The sequence below is a fragment of the Tinamus guttatus genome, unplaced genomic scaffold, assembly GCF_059628265.1.
Source record: "Tinamus guttatus ecotype Peru unplaced genomic scaffold, ASM5962826v1 Tinamus_guttatus_pri_ptg000291l, whole genome shotgun sequence".
Classification (NCBI taxonomy): Eukaryota; Metazoa; Chordata; class Aves; order Tinamiformes; family Tinamidae; genus Tinamus; species Tinamus guttatus.
The window spans coordinates 1,509,998-1,531,895 of NW_028288825.1; the positions used below are offsets into that span (position 1 = coordinate 1,509,998).

At 40.5% G+C, this 21,898-nt stretch overlaps 1 protein-coding gene across 2 annotated transcripts in view; it reads left to right on the forward strand.

Moving 5' to 3' along the window:
- USP22 (ubiquitin specific peptidase 22) overlaps positions 1 to 20,221 on the forward strand; it is a 92,856-nt gene extending 72,635 nt beyond the window's left edge. For both annotated transcript variants that reach the window (XM_088527774.1, XM_088527773.1), the window contains 8 exons: positions 799 to 946; positions 7,672 to 7,777; positions 9,311 to 9,469; positions 11,093 to 11,219; positions 13,993 to 14,084; positions 15,423 to 15,485; positions 17,347 to 17,496; positions 19,315 to 20,221. In XM_088527774.1, coding sequence (XP_088383900.1) covers positions 799 to 946; positions 7,672 to 7,777; positions 9,311 to 9,469; positions 11,093 to 11,219; positions 13,993 to 14,084; positions 15,423 to 15,485; positions 17,347 to 17,496; positions 19,315 to 19,357 — 888 coding nt within the window. In that variant the 3' untranslated portion in view covers positions 19,358 to 20,221. The remainder of the gene's footprint in view (positions 1 to 798; positions 947 to 7,671; positions 7,778 to 9,310; positions 9,470 to 11,092; positions 11,220 to 13,992; positions 14,085 to 15,422; positions 15,486 to 17,346; positions 17,497 to 19,314) is intronic.
- Positions 20,222 to 21,898: the final 1,677 nt, after the last annotated feature.

A 21,898-nucleotide genomic window follows, 5' to 3' on the forward strand; every position in this document is an offset into this window, starting at 1 on the left:
CAGCTGTTTATCTCTACTCACTAGTGGTCTTGCACATCACAGCTTTGATGACTGAATAATTAGTGTCCTGCCTAATGTGCTTCAGGCCAAATCAGCTGGGGCAGTGCCAAGCACTGTTAAAGTCAGCCCCTCGGGTCTGGGCTCAAATAGATGAAGAAGCAGATGGAGGAGCTCGTCCAGGACCAGAACCCTGGGGCTGTAGCACCAGCAGAGGTGGTCACACACGCTGGGAAGGGAGGACGAGTGAAGTGGTCTACAGCACTGCAAACAGCTGTGCTGAGGAGACCTTTTATTTCTAAAATGTGTTACTGCTAGCCTAATATTTCCATATAGGCAGGGCTATAGGCATAGCCCCTGGATGCAGAGTTACCCTGTCTTCATTCTGGAGCTGCATAACAGCTGCTGCCCTCTAATGTGCTCGAAGCCCCTGCTCATCCTAATTTACTGAGATGCATACTCTCCGAGTGGCACTGTTATTTCTCCCAAAGACAGTATTTTGGGACTGTTTCAGTGAAAGGCTGCAGTATCAGTAAGGAAGCTGAGTATTATTTGTTGCCCCTTGTCTTTATTATGGGTTAGCCAAACATTTTGATGGGAAGAACTGAGAAGTAATCAGTTTTTAGGTGATTTCTTCAGCAGTCTGTGATAAAAAGCTATCTATGTATTTCATTATTAAGGCCATCAGAGTTAAATGGTTTAAATTTATTTGACTAATTGACTCATTAAGTTTTTAATAATTGAATGTGCTGCGGCTGTGTAACTTGTTAACAGTCATGTCCTTTTCTTTGCTTTGAGCAGTTTTACTCTGGGCACCGATCTCCTCACATTCCATATAGGTTATTGCACCTGGTATGGACTCATGCACGGCATTTAGCAGGGTACGAGCAACAAGATGCACACGAGTTCCTCATTGCTGCATTAGATGTGCTACACAGACACTGCAAAGGTAAGGCTCGTACGGACTCTTCAATCAACAAGGAATGTTGCATCAAAAAGAGGTAGAGCTCTTAAATAAAATACAGTATCTTTGTGTACATCAGTCCCAGCAAATTCCTTTCTAAATGTTAGATTTGAAGATTTTAAAAAACACACTTTTCCCCCTCTATTCAAATACAGTCAAGTTACTTAGAGTTAGGAGCAGCCGGCCTGTATATTGGTTTGAATCACCAGCACGTCCTCTTACTGGTTGTGAGTCAGCATCTTTTCTTTTAAATTCCCATTCAAATTCTATTTATACTTGAGGTAGTTGGAGCTCTTGCTCAGTGAGTCAGTAAAGAGCTGACTAAAATACTATGTAGGGCATGATACGGTTGTCATGCTTAAAAATTATTCAACTGTATTTACAATGTACAACAGGTTACACAACTGTGAATAAGAGAAAAGGCTATTTGTGTTATCCTGTTTCATGGCTTTGTATATAAAAGTACATAATTGTATAATGTAGTAAAACTACTCAATGCCTTGCTTTTAAAGCTGAAGTATCTAAGGCTTAAATAAATGTCTTTTGTGATATCACATGGAATTATGTATTTAATGTTACATAAGTGAACTTAACATGAAACGAAAACTTCATAATTTGCCAGTGCTTGATGTAGCTTAATTCACTTATTTAGGCTTGCTAGGAATAAATAGTAGGGTTGATACTAACAATGACAACAAATCCTTAATCACTAAAATAAGCTTTAGAGCACTCAAATTTCCGCTGAGGCTTTTAGGAGAAGCAGCTAAAGGTTAGTTTTGTGGTTTACCAGAGGGGGCCTATCAATGGGAAGGCTGGCACCGCAACATTTGAAACATTTTAAAGCCTTGCTTTTATTTTTGAGGTCACCTTATACAACAGCAGATGTGTTTTTGTTCAGATTCATGATAGTTCTTCTCCAAAAAGAGTACTTCCGAGGAGAGGAATACGTGCAACAGTTCTTTCCTGACTCTATTGTTTGGCAGTCGCTTACAGGAGTTCAGTAAACTTCATGAAACAAATCTTGAAGCATTATAAGGAATAGAAGCTATCCAAATATTGATCTTTTACTTTTTGTTAGCCCCAAATAAACAGTCTGCAAACAGATCTTTTTTAAAGTTTCTGAATCACTGATCTAACAGATTTTAAAGCTTTTTCATCTTCTGGTATGAGATGATATTCATGTTTTCTCTATACTTTTAGAGATTACTCTGTAAAGGAGGAGTATGTTCTCCTCAGAAGTTTAAAGAAAAAGCTTTTAAAATAAATAATAGTCTCCATACTCTTTTGAAACAGATAAGGATTCTGGAAAAACTTTTTTTTTTTTTAATGTAGTTCAGCTTTAAATGAAGTAGTTATTTGATATACTGTCTGGAATTACTAACAGAATCAAAATTGTTCAACTGTTTCTGTGCTTTGGGGATCTGTTTGGCTTCTCTGGCCAAAACAAAACTGAAACTAATCTGTCCTAAAACTGTGCAGGAATTGCATGTGGAACATCATTTACTAGAAAGGGAGGAATATTGTTTTACAAGTGGTTGGATATTGTAAGTATGTTAAATGCTGACTTTGGGTTTTATAACAAATTTCAGACCCGTTTCAGACAATTCAGATTAGGGGTATTTGCATCTTTAGTGTGAAGATTTCCTGTGTTGCAAGTGAGATACCATTTATGTTCAGTACAAGGACTCATATTCAGTTATGCATAATGAATATCCTAAGGTTTGAGCTACTTACATGGATGTAACTAAATTATCACAGTGCTGCCAGTGGGAGGGAAGGCAGCAGTGCTAGATCCTTAATATTTGTGAACCTAAGTTTTTAAAGCTCTGTTTCTGAACAAATGTAGAGAATTGGATTAAAACACAGTGCATAATCTGTGCCACATCAAGGAAATTTAAAAGAGGTTGAGCAGTTATATGGGAACCAAACCAGTTTGTATAAACTGGAATTTCAAGAATGGTCATGATAACTAGTTCAGTCTTTATGTGGTTTATTTACCTACATAATGAGAAAGTTTTCCCATTCATATACATACACACATGTGAAGTGTGTCTGTGTGTGTATATGTGTGTATATATATAATACATATATGTAAAAATATTATTGCTACTAGTGAGGTTGTGTCTTGAAGCTACAATAAACAAATATTGCCTTCTCTGTGAATATGAAATATTCAGTTTACTTGATCAAAAGAGCTTTGAAAGCTTCTACTTCCATACTGAATATGCTTTACCATCAAAATACAGTGACCAAAAAACATAGTCATGGGAAAATCACTTTGTCCAAGAGCTCTATGGATTTATTTGGGTCCCTGACTGCTGAGAAAGGATGACTTTTTCACTATCCCCATTTCTGCAATGGGGAAGTTGGTGAGGGGGTTTCTTTAGGCTTGTTAGATAGCTTTAAGGCCATGTTCCAGAGCACCTTTGTTCAGTCACTTATTATTTCTTAATCTCTACAATTTTCCATTGGAAATAGTCCTGTACAAAATCATTATAAGGCCGTAGTTAGCAGGTCCTTTAGCATTAGGCCATGAAACTGCCTCACATTATCCCTACCTGAGGGGCTTAGAGGTACTCACACTCCCAAAGACTTACACATTCAACATGCTTTAAAAAGGCACCTATACTTTGTTTTAGAAATGTCTGTGAAGCCTCAGAGGCACCAGATACCTGTATGATCACCCATGTAAACCAGGTCTTCCTTGCACAGTTGTGCTCAACCACGGCATCTGTGCAGAGCGTATTCTGAACGCTCCTAGGGACTCTTCATGCTGCAAGAATAATAAAAAGTGTCTCAACAAAAAGGGAATTGAGTCTGTTATGCCTGTGTACCACAACTTCGCATTCCAACGGCTGGAGAGGGATGGATCAGCTGGAAAATATGCTAAACTATTTAACTACTCTTTTTCTATCCTTCACCAAAGTGTGCACAAGGCCTGTCCTTAAAAATAAACTCTGAGAGGGGAAAAAAAAAACAAAAGAAAAGAAAGCATCTTGAATCTGATTTTTCTTTTTTATTTCCTTGGCATTAATTCCTTTTTTTTTTTTCTTAATAATCCTGCAAATGACATTAAGACGTACTTTAATTTTGTGCTCTTTCGGTCTCTCTTGCTTGTTTGTGCTCAAGAGCTCTGCAGTGTGATTGTATTGCTGGTATTTGTTGCCCTCCTTCCTCAAAAAGATTCAAAATGAGATTCAGACCTGACTGATTCAGATCTGAAAGGACTGATTGGCCTTTTCACTGAGTGCTGCTGCCCATGCTGGCTGTTCAGCTCATGGTCACCTTTTCTTGTATCTAGGTCTAAGTATTCACCTGGACTTTGGCATGTACTGACAGTCTAATTTTGATGTCTAAAATGCACGTGCCTGACAGCTTTGTTTTTCAGGCTCTGAATGTTTGTGCATTATAGACAATGCAGAAAATTATCAGACATTGATCAGTTTTTACCTGCCTGTGTTCTTGGACTGTTCTGCTGAAGAACAAGTATAAAAATACTCTCCATGCTCTGTGTGAGATCCATCAGGAGGTTCAGGGCTTTCAATTTATTAAAGGAACGTAAATATTCTACAAACTATCTGCCATTTCTATGAAAGGTTTTATTTGGATAATATTATTCAAATGTTAAACAAAAAAAAAGTGATAATTTAAAGCTGATAATTACTCCTTTTCATGAAGCAGTTTTCACTCCTTCTTAACAAGAACTTCTGCAAAACAAATCTGGACTCCTGCACTAGGTATCAGGACAGGAAAAGAGCACTGTGCTGAGGTTCAGGAGTAAAACATTACCCTGCCCTGAATTCAGCATGTTCTTATGACCTCGGAAAGCCCGTGTTTGCAAAACATTTATCTGCTAGGATACACATGAATTTCTGTGTGTGCTTCCTGACTATAAAGCATAGCATGTACATGTTCCGAATGCTGGGAGCCGAAGTAAAGGAGCTAAGTCAATATTTTTCTCTTGTTTTGATAAATATGCCCTTTAATATATTATTAGGGTTTTTTATTTCTATTTAAAATAAATAATGAAGATGGGGCAAAACATTTTTATTTTTATTTCAAAACCATGAGAGATGAAAAGCAATATGTAGTTGCCAATGCAGTAGTTACCGATGATTTACCTTTAATAGTGTATTGAATCCTCATGGATAAGGACAACTTAAAATTCTTATCTATTGCTTAGGCACAGTAGTCACTGCTTTAGAACTTTTTTTTTTAGGTCGCAATTAATTTGAATTCAAAATTTTAAACTCAATTTTGTGTCATACGTATAATCAGGTTAGTATCAACATATTCTCAAGTGTGTTTAGGCTCATGCTGGCCAGTCCCTTTCAAGGACATGGTGATTGCTTTACTATGAGCAGCTTAAAAACAAAACCTATGAAAGTAACAGCTACTTCAGAAGATAAAAATGCTGAAGAAAACCCTGATTTGGGGACTACAGTCTTGCAGCTCTTCTTTCTCAGCTGCATAATAGACCTCCTCTCAGCATCTGTTACATATGGACAAGTGTGAGTAGGTGGTAATCTTTTTTTTCCTCCTCATCTCCAACCAAATGTCATGGGAAATAATGTAGAGTGGGTAATGCTGTGCTATTTTCACACAGAGTTTTGCTGTGAACAAGTTTGCAGGATATTCTTTTGAGACCCTCATCACTGATCCTAATTGACTAGTGTAATTGGAAAGGGAGGATGCTTTCTCTCCTGCAGGCTGAAGTGCCTCTCTAATAAAGGTATCCCACAGGGATGCTGCTACCTGTGCACCAAAATGTCTAGGTGCTGCTTGGCGTCGTCTTCCCCCCTTGAAACAAAATAATGGGAAATGACCAATTTGAAATGGTGGGGTTATGAGGATGTTGCTGTTGGGTGCGGTTTCTTTTTTGTTTTGTTAATCCACTTGTAGATTTTGTAGGTTGTAAGTGATCCTTTTATAACAGTGAAGAATATCTTGTATAGTCTTTGTACTGTGCGCTCAATTCATTAGATTAGTATAATTTAGGCCTCCTGAAGGTCTAAAGTTCAGTAAGATTTAGCTGAAATTCTGACCAGAAATTGTCTAAGCCTGAGCCTGTTAACTTCTCCAGTTGATAGCTCTCACATTTCAAATACAACTTCATAGCATTTTCCACAAGAGCCATATTAAAGGAACCGTGTGCTTTTATTCAAGATTCAGACATAAGTTTCTAAAGCAATCAGCTGAGTGAGAGCCTTTCTGAGCCATATAGAATATAAATGTAGAATATAAATGTTGCTCATCATGGCTTAGTGGGTATCATTTATGTGGGGTTTTTTGTTTTGTTTTGTTTTTCCTCCTGCGTTTACTATCATTTGGAAGATTTGTTAGCTATTCAGCATCTTTCAACAAACTTTAAAACTTAATTTCGTTCCTTCTTACTCATGCTGCAGGAAAAGTCCAACAAGAGGACCTTAGACACAAGAAAAGTTGTTTATCCTATGCCTTTAGTTTGTTTAGTATTAAAAACACTTGACTAAAAAGATATTATTTAACTTGGGAAACTAAAATATTCCCTGTCAAATTAAAAACATTAGGAAAAATACCTTAATTCTGCCTTAGCAGTTTCTGAATTTTCCCTTTACCTTTACCTGTTACACAATATCAGATGAGATCTTGAAATCTACTTTTCAAACTATCAGCTTTTCTGAAATAGCTTGTGCGCGTCTCTGTTACAAAGTAAAACTAATTGCATCCACCCAACCCAAGGAAGTAATGACAGTTTTAGAAATCAAAGGGAAACAGCATTATCACTCCTATTTTACTTACAGAAGATGGAAGGAATGTGCTCCAAGGAATTGTGTAGAGTTGGCGGTGGATATTTGTTTAGTGCTTCGGTTAATCTAGGAAAGCTGAAATCGCCTAATCTCTGCTCTCCAATCAGAGAAACGAATTGCTCCGAGACCTGCAAGGACAATTTAGAATGCTTGAAAGATAGGTAGGAATTCACTGCCCCTTGGGAAGCCGGGAGAGGCAGCGCCTCTAAGGAGAAGCTGGGAGAAGACACTGCACTTATCTCCCTGCTCCAGATAAGGGCGTTTTTCATTTCTTCGTGGTGGAAACTGGAAAGAAAAGTAAATGTTTGTGTTGCAAGAAGATGCAGACAACAGGCTGAGGCTTAATGGAGTTTTGACAAAACCCCTCCTTACGGCATTAGCCAGTGTTGACTGTGGTGGAATTAGAAAGTAGGGTTTGCTGACGTTTCTCCTCTGCGTTCATTTAGGAAAATAATGAACGGAGAATACTCCGCCTAAGCGGAAATTACTGCATTTGTTTAGAGGCAAATATTGCTCCGTGGCCCTCTCAACGAAGTTTAAACAGTCGTTTTCATTAACCACCTTGGCAGCTCCTGTGTCTTAAGAACTGCTCTTTATACTGCATGGCACAGAGAAAATCTCAGTCAGGGGAGACAGGGCCATCTCCTGATGAAAGGTTTGGCTGGCAGCTGACGTGGCTTTGCTAACTACAGTAGCAATAAACTGGATTTAGATACCTTCCGACTGTCTATATTCTGCTAAGAGTTTTCTTGTTTCCTTTTTCTTAATGCACTGTGTTCTCAGGGTTCCATATTATCTGTGTGAGTTTGTACAACATATCTATGACTGTGCGTTACAAAGAGTTACTAGAAACTCTGTACAAGACTAACCACTGTTCACACGGAGGATTTTTGACTGCTGAGTCTATTTGCCTTCCTCCAGGTGATGATAACGGGAAGAAGGCCAACAACCCCAACCACTGTAATTGCATCATAGACCAAATCTTCACAGGCGGACTGCAGTCTGATGTTACCTGTCAAGTCTGCCAGTAAGTGATTTTTTTTTTTTTTTAGCTTTGCACTCTGATTGGAAGCTATGAGCCCTCTAGTACAGTGGGTATTGTGTATTGAACATCAATAAAATGTTAGCAAGGTTCCATGAGACAAGAACTGCTTAAATACAGCATCAGCTAAATAGAGTCCGTTACTAGGTAATTATCATGTATGAGGACATACCAGAAAGGCTACTTTTTTACTAACCTCTAAAATATGACTAGCAAGATCTCTTTGGTTTTGAAAAAGTATGTAGCTACCACTAGATTTGGAGTAAAGCTTGATATGCAGCCGTATTAATACTTTCCCTCAGTGATGAGCCTCAGGTTTCATCAGGAGAGGTTTTCAAGAGCCTAATATCACATAGTCTCAGGTACCAGCAGGCAAATGTTACAAGAGTATGAGAAATCATATTTGTTGTTTTGTTTTGTGCACTGAAGCAAGTTGACTTTTTCCGAGACATTTGATGTTGCTGCAGTGCAGAAGTCAAAGTTCTTGGTTTTTGTTTTTGCATTCCTTACCATTATCCACACTATCCTGCAGAAGGACTGCTGTGCTCTTCTTGTTTAAATCTGCTTTTATTCTCAATTTCCTGGAGAGATTTGCAGAAGCTTTACTGTAATGAAAATGTATGAAATTCTGTTATTTCCCTGGTAGAACTAGAGTCCTTCAATGATAGTAAAAGGCTTGATGTGTTATGACACAGTATCAGCTTTCAAGCAACTTCAACAAAAAGGTTTTTTTTTTTTTTTGAAAGTTTTTTGCACAAATGAATCCAAACAAAAGGGTGGGACACTAGAGTCTTCAGATCTCCTAGTCAAAGAGAAGAGAGCCCAGAAAGTGGGCACAAACAGTGCAAAAGGAAAACGTTTCTGACCCGAGAGCTTAGAACCCAGGTTTTAAGATTCCCTTAAAAACCTAAATGCTGGAAGAAAAGATTCCAATCAATAGATGATGAAGTTTTGAGAACTTTGTGTTCTCAGACCTGCCTTGTCTTCAGCTGTCTCGTAGAGAAACCTGATCAAGAACATAAGGTACCTCTTGAGGGTGTTACTCTCTGGCCTCTCAAATTCCAAATGCCATAGGAGATCCTAAGGTGAACTGCAAAGCTTAATTCAGTGCACTAGCATACTGCAAAAGTATTTAGCTCCCTTTTTGTCTAAGCCTGGTTAGGAAGGATGCTCCATGTGTCAAGCTGAGAACTAGCTTTAGAACTAACTGGTGTATAATCAAATATTATACACTAGTTGGTATTTAATAAACCAACTAGTTGGTGTTTAATAAAATATATTTGCTAAACCATGCGGCTTTTAAGTATTCAAAAAGTAATCAAGCATGCAAAAACTGGTGCAACTGCAGTGTTTTTTCTTGCTTGGTATTTTTTTGTCATATTTTAGTGCCCTCTAGAGGTGATGTAGATCCTAGAGTTCTTAAATGCCTGGTGTGCACCTTAGAATGGGAGAGATTGCTCTTTTTTTGTTATTTTAATCATGTATTAAATATATATTAAACTGTGTTCTCTTTCATAGTGGTGTTTCCACAACGATAGACCCGTTTTGGGATATCAGTTTGGATTTGCCAGGCTCCTCCACCCCGTTCTGGCCTCTGAGTCCGGGGAGTGATGGCAGTGTCGTCAATGGGGAAAGCCATGTATCAGGCACCACCACTCTCACAGACTGCTTGCGGAGGTATGAAATGGGACTAACAAACTGGATTAAAAAGAATCTGGCTCCATTCTGTTCTCCACAGGTGAACAATGGCAATAGGGGATTTGTTTTATCATGGTATTAATCCTAAATATTTTTTTCAATGCATATTTTGGGGTTTGTGTAAAATGAAGTGAAAAAAAACAAAGAAGGTTTAGGAAAAAAATGGGCCTCATAAGATGCTATCAAAAGTGGTGATGCAAATGGAAAGTAAATTTTACATTTTCTGCTGCCAGGCACCATGGCTGTACGTGGTTAAACCACTAGTGCTGTTGTCTCAGCCTCCCTGGTCTTGGTTTTGTCAGCTGAAACAAAAACACAAAAAGAGTTTGCAATGCTTTTAATATTTTATCTAAGTTATGACACAATGCCAAGTGTAAATCTAAATCCACTCTAAGCGGAGTGGGGAAGCTGCTGCTAGCTCATTTGCTAGGATGGCAGAAAAAATTAAAGCCGTGCAGTTTTCCAAATGAAAAGATAATTCTGAGCAGAAAACTAAGCCAGCTTTGGAAACAAGGTAGCTGGAAACAAATTCATGCCTTCAAATATAGTTAACTCAAAGCTTTTAGAGCATCAGAAAGTCATTCTCTCAAGGCAAATACAGGAACACAGATCTTTGTCTAAAGAAGAGGTTACCTATAGCCTGGGGCAAAGCCAATCCTCCTGAAATAAAAATTGATAGCATTTGATTTCTGAGGTTCTCCTTGCTTGTAAGATTATGAATTTTAAGAAAACAAGGGAATTAGTGTTAATGAGAAATAACCAATGCCAGAAAGGAGATTTCAGCAGAAATCAAAACCAGACAAATTTTCTCCAAAATAGAGATAGGTAGAATAATAAAGATGATGAGGAAGGAGAGCTATCCAGGTTCAAAAATGCCCTCAAAGACTCTCGATTTGGGAGCAGAGTATACCTCAAAAATCCTAACCGTAAAGCAACCTTCGGGGGTGATGACTTGATACTTATTTGCCCCATAGAAATCTGAACTCAAAAGGAACAGACAGTCCTGTCCTGCTAGCCAATTATGTGCTGAAAGATTCACCAAATAGGGGAGAATTTTGCTTTAATGTGTCACGAGAATGTGTAGTGTATTTTCTAAAAGCAGTTTCCTGCTCTGTAATCTTATCTTTCCTATAGCCCCCCTCAAGCAGTTCAGTCTGTGAAAACAGGTAGTTTTTAAAAGCTGATTTTTGAAAATAATCATTTGTTTACAGCTGTCTTCTATCTCCAAGTTCGTTGTGTTTCAGAATTTCCATATCAATGTTTTGGGTTTTGGAAAGAAAAGATATTTGCTATCTGTCTAATAGTTAGGGGTACATTTGTAGGATATGAGCAAGCATTTAACTCCTTTCTCAGTCGTTGATGCATTTCAGGGCAATGTGCCCAAGTAGAGCAAAATGTCTGATTTGGCTATCCGAAGCACAGCACTTAACATTATTGTAGGTCTTGGAGGGTATTTTTTGTTTTCCAAAACATTGTTTACGCCATAAATTTCGTGTCTTGTGATGATAGTGAGCCACGAGAAAAAGTGAACATTGTTTTCAAGGTGTGCTGGAGACCCTCGGGTCACGTTGTGCTTTCCTTTGCTTTTTTATTATTTTTCAGGTTTACAAGGCCAGAACATCTAGGAAGCAGTGCCAAAATCAAATGTAGTGGTTGCCATAGCTACCAGGAATCTACCAAACAGCTCACTATGAAGAAGTTACCCATTGTGGCCTGTTTTCATCTCAAAGTAAGTTCACAAAGGGCAGGCAGAGCAGAGGACATATATTCCTCTTTGAGAGGATAAGCTAAGTTCCTGGGCATGTCTTCTGACTTTCACAGACTAATCTTTTGTGATAAAAAAAAATAATAATTTCAAGAACAGCTTGCATGCTCAGCTAGATTTTCTATTAAGATAGTGTGATTGTATTTATAATGTAGCCTTGCTCTATGTCTGGAAATGTAACAAATCAAAATTCAGAAACTAAATGGAAGGCTAATACCTTCCTGAACATGCATGAAAGTCAGTCCTCGATAACACTTGTACAGCATAGTAAAATTTTTGACCCTGCACTTCCACAGGAAAGACGCTACAAAGAAATTCTGTGTTTGGGATGTGGGGAAGAAATGCCGAATTTATGGGTTGCAAAGGAGAAGACTTGTATCTTCCCAGCTAATTCTCTCAAAATTACTGTGGGCTGGTTTTCAGCATTTCCGATCCAAATTGAATCAGCTGCGCTGATGGGAAATAATGTAATAGTTGGTGCCCTCAAATGGTTTAGTCCTGTACTTTTTGTGGCCTAAATATAGAGTAAAACCATGATGCAAAGCAGGCAGCCCTTGGAGAAGGAGATGTCTTTATCTGTCTAGAATTTTTTGAAAAATGGTGCACAGGACTTATAGAAGCAGCTACCACAATAACTTTGATCTGCTTGAGCTTTCCTGATGCAAACCTTTGTGTTTCCTGGGTTCAAATGAAAAGTTTTCTCATTCCCAGGCAGAGCTGAGGATCGGGATCATCAGTTACGATCTGTGATCACTGCCTCAAGAAGCTGCTTATGTAGCACTAGTATCACTCAAAGAAAAGCAGCATTTTACCTAGAACCAGGATGTCTTAGAGAAAGCAGATCTTAAAACACTAACCTATATGCTATGTACAAGCTTTGTATTGCTTCTTTTTCTAAGGGGAGATATTGAAAGACATCATCATTCCCACCTTTTGCTCCAGAATTGAATTATTTAATTTGTGTATGATTGCTAGACTTTCAGCTTTGGTAAAACACCTGGGTAACTTCAGTAGTGTTTTTTGGAAATAGACCTTTATTTTGTGCTGGTTGTGACGAAGTGCTGAGTTTGACTGAAGCACGTTGTTTTTCTTCAATAGCCTGCAAAGTTAGGTTAGTAGATCGTATTGGAAAATCCAATAATCTGTATGACTGCAATGACTTGGTCTCAGTGACCAAGTCATGGATAGAATTCATGAAATGATTGTTAAATTACGTAGCAATGCTGTATCCAATGCAGCAACAATTTAAAATGTGTTTTTAAAATCTGCCCCATAGAGAAGCATGTTAATCAATTGCAGAGGTCTTGACATGAAAGCACAGAATGCCACAGAAAGGTCTGTATTCATAAAAAAGATTGATTCTGCTTTCTACTGGAGAAAGCTGTTAGTAACAAGTAGAAGGAATTCCCATTTTTGTAATTTATAGGCATTTTCAGACTGGGTCAGTCAGTTCTTCAGATGTTCATTCTCATATACCAGCAGTTCTTCAGCTGCACCCTGAGCATTAACCAAGTATAATGCACTGTGATATGCAGAAGATATGAGCCTGCCTGGAATAGATAGCAACACGATTTCTTTGTTCTTCTTTTTCTGCCTGCTGTCTGGTTTTTGTATGACTGACTTGCAGTTTCAGGGGGGCTTGTCAGGGAGTTAGTTTTTGGTTTGGAGGAATGGTTTGAGTAATTTTTTTTTTAATGCAAAGTAGTTTGAAAGATGTGCCTAGGCAATTCTGATCTTTGGGCAAGGTCATGCAAATGTGCTAAACTCCTTTCCTCCACTCAATTCAGTATTTGTGTTACCCAGAGTGATTGAAGATATTTTTGAAAATAAATAACTGTTCCTGAGGTGATTGTGCTCTTCCATCCATCCAAAATGCAAATTTCATTTTCATGTAGTAAAGCAAAAAAAGTGCAAAAGATAAGAATTACAAAAGTCTCAGCTTTTGAAGTCTGGATCTGTTGCTAGGGAATTGTTATGGCACCACAATTGGAAAATAATTAACTTGAAGTGTAAATAGAGCAGAATTTCTGAGAAATGTGGAGAGAAGCTGGCTTTAAATAGAAGCTCATTCATCTCTTTCTGTTATTTGTTCCTGCTTCCATTTAATGCTCAATTGGCAAGATGAGGAAAGTACGGTAGAAACTGCAGGTCCTTGTAGGAGAAGGAAGGACAAGGCTTTTATTGCCACCTTACATATTTCCTTGATTTGAATTGGTATTGCTGTGCAATCTTGCCACCGGCTGTTGGAGATGATTAGCTGAGTGGATTTAAGTGTAGGAATCTCCTGGCAAGACTTCCCTGTCACCAATTTTGCATGCTTGTCGAGGTGGGGACCGTATATTTGCATAACCCATAGCAAAGGTGAACACTAATATAGTTAAAGCCCGTGGGCACTATCTATTTAATGTGTCTTTTGTTGTCAGTTGGGAATAGGCTTGTATACATAGGTAGCAAGGTAAACATTGTGATCAATACCTTGTTTTCCTTCACTAATGATGTCATTTGGGGAGGTTCATTTTCCTGATAGAAATGTTTTAGCATTTAGTGGGGGCTCCTGCCTTCAGCTAACTGGCAGAAAAGAATCCGGTGGTGTCCCTGGATACTGACTGCTAACATGCCTTTACATCATCATGCCTTAGATTTATAAAAATTTATCAATATTTGTACCTATTGTTTATAAAAGGTGGAAAAGGCAGCTTCTCTCTAAAAGAAAAAAATGGTTATGCTTTGTCTGCAGCGGTTTGAACACTCAGCCAAACTGAGGCGAAAGATCACTACGTATGTTTCGTTTCCACTGGAGCTGGACATGACACCATTCATGGCTTCCAGGTGTGTACCCAGTTCACAGTCCCCAAAGACCTGCTCAAAACTGTTCTAGTTTTCAGATGAGGTATTGAGAGGTGTTTTATGCCAGAAGAGACTTGTTTAGGCAGTTTAAACACTTAAGGTACTGCATATTATGCATCTAGTTCATGTTAAACTTGCAGACTTGGATCCTTCATCCCTTCAGAATTTTAGAGATCTCAGCTTTGCTCCTGTCACCTGAGTGCTCACCCATCAGTCTTCCTGGATCATCAGGCAAACTAGACCTAGCAAGCCTGATGTCATGTTTCTTAGGTTATAAAACTCCTTTGTGCATGTGCAAACTTTTATTTTAACCTTCACTGTCTCTTAAGTGAATGGTGCAAGGAAAGCATGTTGTTCGGATTAAAATAGGTATTCTAATTGGCATTTAATCAAATGCAGGAAGACTTTTCCCACCTCCCAAGATGTTACAAAGACACAACATTTATGCCAAAATACATGTATAAAAGGAGCTGAATGAGCTCAGGTAACAAGTATGTATCAGGCATTCCATTCAGAGGATATGAAAGATATTCAGGCCTAATTTATAACTGAAGCAATGCAGAAAGCACCAAAACATGACATCCCCTAACAGAAGGGCTGTATTTGAAGATAAAAATTAAATAGTACTTTCAAGTATTTTTCTTTTTTTCCCAGAGAAAAGTAGATGTGTCTGCCAGGAGAGAAGGGAGGGCCCAGAAGCTCTGTTAAATTGTGTTGTATTAGGGATATATAGCTTATTCCAGTACATTCTGGAGATTTTGAGTTTCCCATTCCTCTGTGGTGAATTCTCCCTGGATAGAATAGGCTCTGCTGATGAAAGGTATCAAGCATAATGGAATATAGACAGGATAATCGGGAGGCGTAGCTTGGTAATCTGAATTTCATCGGCTGTGAAATCAACAGCGTAATCCTATTGCTGCTGTCAAAACACAAAATGAATTTACAAGTCAGAGCCAGGATGATTGACCCATCACAGGATAAGGGATTGATGTAATTAGATATTTTTCCAGGTTTAAAATACAAATCTTTTCTTAACCTGTTTTTAAGCTTTGGGATGGGACATTTGATGTAAACAGATCAGTATTTACAGCACTGAAGCCTTGACCAGAAGGAGAAATGGTGCTTCGCATGTAGCATTGCTGCGAGAACAAATACAGCATCTTTAGCATCCTAATCAGCAGACCTTCTCTGCTGCTAAGCAGCGCTGTGCTTTTGAATTAGGACACAGCTTCAGCAAACAAGCTGTGTCGTGTACAGCCTATTTACTCTGTTCAGGAAGCCACTGCTTTAAATGACTGGATTTTTGTGTGTGTGTTACAGTAAAGAGAGCAGAATGAACGGGCAATACCAGCAACCGACGGATAGTCTAAACAATGATAATAAGTAAGTGGTTCATTCCATGACTCCTATTGTGAAAGGTGGTTGGCTTCTAGAAGGAGTTGTACAGTCTGCGGTATATCCTGCAGTGATAAGTGCGTTACCATACTTGACAGCACAGTAAGTCTGAACTGTTGCAAAATAAAGCTTCACCACGATTGCAAAGCTTATCGTGCCTTTAGTGGCAGCCAACTTCATAGCCTGATGCCATTAACCCCAGCGCTGCTGTTACACCTTTAAAATGTATGGGTTTTCCTTTAAATAATCCTATTTCTATTGGAACAGCAAAGGAAGGACCAGAAACCTGAAAGAAATTTTATCAAACACTGATATTCTGTCAGAACTTGTAATTCTGCGATCTGTTGGTCAGGCATTGATTCCAGGCAGAATAATGGAGCAACTGGTGTAAAACTTGCTCAAAAGTTTAAAGGAGAAATAGTTGAAGCCAGTATCCATAGTTTTATGAAAAAGGGTCTGACCACAAAAACTTTGTTTTTTAATATGTTACAGTTTGGTTACGGTCATATGCTGACATTATGTGTTTAAATTCCTCAAGGCATTTCATTTGATACTAACACACTCATTCAGAAGCTGGGATCTCACAATAGATGGATTTAAAAACTAGCTAACTAGGTCTCAGTGCATGTCGTACAAGAAGACATCAAGCAGGTGTGTTTTGTGCGCTCCGGCAGGGACCGACTCGTTAGATGTGTGGTGTTTAATAGTGCTAGCAAAGATAGGAAAGAAAACAAAGTGCATCACTGAGGCTCACGCGTGACACACACAGTTTGGCAAAGTTGTTAATGATGAAGAGGATTAGGTAATGAGGGCAGAGACATCTGGGTTGCTTGCTGGATAGGCTGGAAGCTGGTAAACAGGTGAGGCAATCCTAGCATCCTACATCTAGGAACAAAGATCACTGTCCATCCTGGCCAGATTAAAGGCTCCATCTGGAAAACTGGTGGCTCTTAAGAATCTCTGGGAGACTCAGCTGAACAGGAGCCCTTGTTGCAGCCCTGGGTCTGGAGAGCCCTGTGGTTTTTAGATATAAGTAGGTAGGAAGATACCAGGTGAAATTAGAGGGACTGCTTGATCATTGTGCCACTGTATTTACACTCAGGCTTGAAGATAGATAGCCTTTTAATAAAGGGTTTGAGTGGAGAATATCTGAAAAACAACCACAAGGGAAATTAAAGACTGGGAAAGAAAACCTTACCTTAGAACAAAAGAGTCAAGGACTTCAGTTTAAAGGAAAAAAAAAAAACAAATGCTAGTAGCAGGTGGATCAGTCTGCCCATATCCTTCTAACCATACCCTTCTCTGAAAGAGATATCCGATTTTCAGTCTAGCAGGCAAAAGTTCAACAAGATCAGAAAGCTGGAAGTTGAGGCTGAGTATTTTCAGTTTTCAAAATAGCTACAAACTTTCCATACTCGGGACAGTTGGTGCAACAGCACTAGAACTGTCTAGGATGGCTCCTTCTTTTCCTGATTCCCTGAAGCAGCTATTCAGGGAAATCGAAGTGCAGACTGGATAATCAGTGGTCCTCTTCAGGAATACATCAGTATTGAAAAATCCTTAGGAGCTAATATTGGTAAAGCTGATAGCTGTCATCAGGCTGGAATGTTGCATTAACAGCAAGAAATGGAATAGAAAAAAGTGGCTCATTTTCTCCAGGCAAGGATGTCACCTTCCCATCCAATGTTTAGAGCTGATGTTTTACTGATGGGTCAGATACGTTTACATTTCGATATTTTTATATTACATTTTCTATCAATATGTAGCAGCACAAAGTTCTGCTCATCTAAAATGTGAAATGTCTTTGCCTGTCTTGATCCACTCATTCATTAACTCTTTTCTGTGCCAGGTATTCCTTGTTTGCAGTAGTTAATCACCAAGGAACCTTGGAGAGTGGGCACTATACCAGCTTCATCCGGCAGCACAAGGACCAGTGGTTCAAGTGTGATGATGCCATTATCACCAAGGCTAGCATTAAGGATGTACTAGACAGTGAAGGGTAAGTTGTGAACGGAAAAGGGAAAAGGAAGGGAAGCTCACCCACCTTCAGGGTTTTCCTTTTTTACTTTCAGATAAAAATACTGCTTCCTCAGAGACAAGACTTAATTTCTCTGCTTTGGTATCTTATTCTTTTTTTCCCCTCCGTTATCAGCACTTCAGAACATTGCTTTATGTTCCCGGATTTTTTGAAGGAAGAGGAGGGAAGGACAAGGGAGCATCACTTGCAATGTCTCTAACTGGTGCTCATGTCCAAACTCTTGCTTGCAAATACAAGGGACTTGGTGATGGGATTATCCAGTGTAGAAATAGGGATCTTGCAAGTACAGTCATGACATAATCCTGTCTCTGGCTGCAGAACTTATAGATTACAGTGAATGTAAAAGATCTGAAGAAAAACCATTAGGCAAATATACGAACTGCAGCGTGACAAGGCTCTATGGGAGGCAAGTGTAGGGCAGGAGCTCATAGCTCACAGCTTTAAATTGATTTCAGATTGATGTTAGGGTTTCAGATACTTGTAATAGAAGAGTATTGGGAGTGCAGAGCAATGATTTGCAAGGGTAACATTCGGGTACTTCTCATTTGAGAGAAGCATAGGGCAATGGTGTCTGTTTTAAGAATGCAGCAACTTAAAATCTGAAATATTCATTTTGGCATTTTTCAAACAGGGATTTGATGACTTAATACTAGAAAGATAACTCTTTTGTTCTTCTTCTTTCCTTCTTTTTTTTTTTTTTAATCATACCTGACATTTCCATTAATTGCTGCAGGCACAGATGTTCAGTTTGCAATTTATAATAGGTTTACCCATTTTTCCTGTCCTGCACTTCAGCTTGGCAATAAAAACCTCTCTCATGGTATGTGAATTGTAATGTTAAATGATTTGACTAAAATTGCTTATGCTATAAGGTTTCCAGGAGAAATAAGCTGGCTATTTTTATTCAATAACAAATGGTTAGCTTTGGTCCTGGGATATATCTGTGGAAAGGAATACTATAGGCGAGGAGAGGGTATGCAACACAACTGCTGCACAGCTACCTCATTAAAGACCAGTTAGGTATGTGATCCATTTTCCTTGGTTCAGATAAATGCTAACACTGAGCAGATCTCATTGGATATAAGGGAAACTCTGTAGAGCTGGAAGCAGAGTGATGAGAACTGGCAAGTCTCAAAAATGAAGTAATTTTAGCCGAGTTGTGCAGTGACTCTGTGAGCGTGTGGTGGGTAAATACGCAGCGCTCAGTCCCCTCCAAGGCCAGGCTCTGTTATATAGCAGTGTGCACGCAGTAATTAAGAACAGGAGGAGGGAGCTTCCCCCTGTTGAAACAGCAGAGTACAGAATGAGACATTACAGTTGGGTTTGACTGCGATGCAGATTTTCATTCACACTTGGTTTTCATATGAGCAGACAGCATGCAGTGTGCAGCAATCACAAGTGCCTTGTGTTTTGGTTGTGTGGCTCTGAGGGAGCAACCACCTCTTAAGGCCTCTCATTTGTATGGTTTTTGTCACAGTAGCATTAAGTGGATCCTGCCTGAGCATCGGCAGAGTCCAGTTTTCCAGAAATTTCACCTTCCCAGTAGATTACACAACATGCAGGTTTGCCTGCATGACAGACAACTGTTCAGTTTCCTGAGTTGCTGCTGTAACTATTCCGACTGACTTCCCTCCTCCTCTCTCATGGTTACTGCAGGAAGCTGACATTTCCCTGGAATCACTAGAGATTGAAAGAAAAACAAAATGAGTAGCCCTCCTTTCTACAATGACATCAATAGCAATATTAATCTAATCAAACTGTACCTCTACTTTCTTGCAGATATTTGCTGTTCTATCACAAGCAGTTCCTGGAGTACGAATAGCCTTATCCAGCAGCTTGTCAGATATAAACAAGGAAGAAAACAAGCAAGCCTTCTGCAACGACACACAAACCTACCTGAAATGAAAAGACCCATTAAAAAACAACTAGCACTGAGCTGCAACAGGACCTACTTGACACTGGCTCAAAGCCTGGCGGAGTAAGAAATGAACAATGTCCAACGTGTATGCAGTCCAGCAAGGACAGAAAGGGGGAAAAAAGAGGCTACAGTCGGTCACCTAACAGAGGAAATATAAAATGAAAGGAATGCTCTGGGTGGGGGAAATGGGAGCAGAGGAGTCCGGGCGCAGGTACATCTCCTATGCTCCTCCAAAACGTGTGTGGGAAGGCAAGGGGGTGTACCCTCATCTCCATAAAGCATCTTCTCCATTGGTGCTTCAGCTCCAACGACCAATCATATAACAGTTAAAATTAAAAATCCAAGCCCATTTTTTATGCATATGGGTCTGAAAGCAGTAGAGTGGAGGAGGAGGGGATGACACACCTAAAGGACTTTGCAAGTATCTTTTTATTTGTGAATTTTAGTTATTAAATAAATACAGTATGAAACTATTAGGCTCTTATTTTTTTCAAAACATGAAAGAAATCCTGGATTGTGGAACTGAAGCTGACAGTGCTAAGACAGGGTTTCGAGCATGCCTGCTTGCACAGGTAACGTTTAATGCCATCGGACTGCTCATCAAAAGCATCGGCACAGATTATTTTCTGTTTGAGCCCTTTTTTGTTTTGTTTTCTATAAATAGCTATTTTCTTATTTTTTTCCTTTTGTTCCCTTTTTTTTCACGAGAATGAAATTCATAAATGCAACCATCAGTAAAATGAATGAATTGGCGTGTTTATACTGTAAGAGTGGTCTTGGTGTTTTTGTGTTTTTTCTTTTTTTAATCTTGTGAATAAGCCTGAATTTCTCAAAAGCGCTTGTTTTGTTGTTGGTGGTTTTGGTTTGTTTCCCCTTCCTTCTCTCCTCCCACCTTCTAAAGAGATATATATGCATATACACCACCCTCGAGAGAACCTCAGTATTGAAAAATGCACCATCATGAAGACACGGTTGCTGCTGGGGCAGTGTTGAGTGCGAGGGCTGCTTCTGTTGAGCTCTAGGCTCTTTTTTAAGTAAACACCACATTTTCCTGGTCCGTGCTGGGCTCTCTTTGGCTCCATGCAGCCTCCACGTGCATTAGCTCCTCGCACACCCGCATCCCGTGCGGAATCTCAGCCTCTCGGCTGCCAACGGCCCTGGGCTGGACCAGCTTTTCCTTCGTCTCCAGGGCTCCGCGTCCTCCTTCCTCTCCTTGCTGCCTTTCCAAGCGGCTCTTGCCTACAGAGGCACCAGCTCTAGCTCCTCGTGTGCTGTATTTTGCTCCCACGAGGCTGGCGCATGGATGGAGCACACAATGTAGAGCTTAAAAGAGCCAAAATGAGTTTAGCTACCTCTTTGTGGGCTCTCTAGGGAGCTGCATGTGTCCAAGGCTTGGATGCTCTCCCAATCTCTGTAAATAAACGCTCCAGAAAGGCCCCGGAGCCCCGGTGTGTGCAGGAGGTCCCCGTGGGACTGCAGCCGCTCGGTTAGGAGCATGGGTTGGTCTCACCCTTTAGGTTCACCCTCCAGGAAGGGGCCGCGGGCGCCTGACCTCCAGAAAGTGACCTGCTGAAGGGAAAAAAAAGGCAAGAAAAAGGACAAATAAGTGCCATCTGGCTTCGTTTTCTAAACGAGCATCCTCCAAGAGCGGCGGTGCAGAAGGGCGGTGGAGTCGTGTTCGATTTGTACGAGAGCGCAAGGCCGCGTTGCCTGTCGGGAGCCGCCTGCAACACCTCGAGCAGGAGCACGAGAGGAGCCGAGTGAGCGAAACCCCCCCAATACCCAACGAGACGTTGAAAACGCGCCGGCCGCGGCAGCCTCGTCCCTGCGGAAGCGACAGCGCGCTCGGCTTTGGAACCTGCCTTCCCCCCCGTCACGCTCGAAGGAGGTTTCGGTTGCAAGTCGGTGCCGCGGGGTTTCACCCGAAGCTTCTCATCGCGGATGAGAACCCGCCAGGAAACGCAGGCGAGTGATGGACGTGCGGACGCGCCGTTCCCTGCTCCCTGCTCCCCGCTCGGGAATGCAGCAGGCGCCGGCGCAGCCGGCGTCCCCGTGCGCGGTGACAGCAGTGCCACCGCAGGTGACAGCAGTGCCACCGCGCGGCGCCGCCGGCCCTGCCGCAGCCGGAGCAAATGCGGCCCCTTCTCCGGGGCTGTCGCGTCCTGTCCTGTCCATCCCTTGGGAACAGCTGGGGTGGCTCCGCGGCAGCCTGTGTGTTCGGGACTGCCCGGCTCGGGGAAGGAGAGCAGAGCAGGTCCCAGTGCTCCCTTTCTGGGTTTAAAAGCAGGTTCCCCGGGGCCTGTAAAAGCTCTTTTGTATTTTATTTTTTTCCCTTCCCGCCACACCGAGTGTCTCACCCTGAATCATGCCAGGCCTGTTTCTATTTCCAGCAACAGCAAACGGCACCGGTTCTTAGAGCAGCGGAGCAGCAGCAGCGTTTTCCCC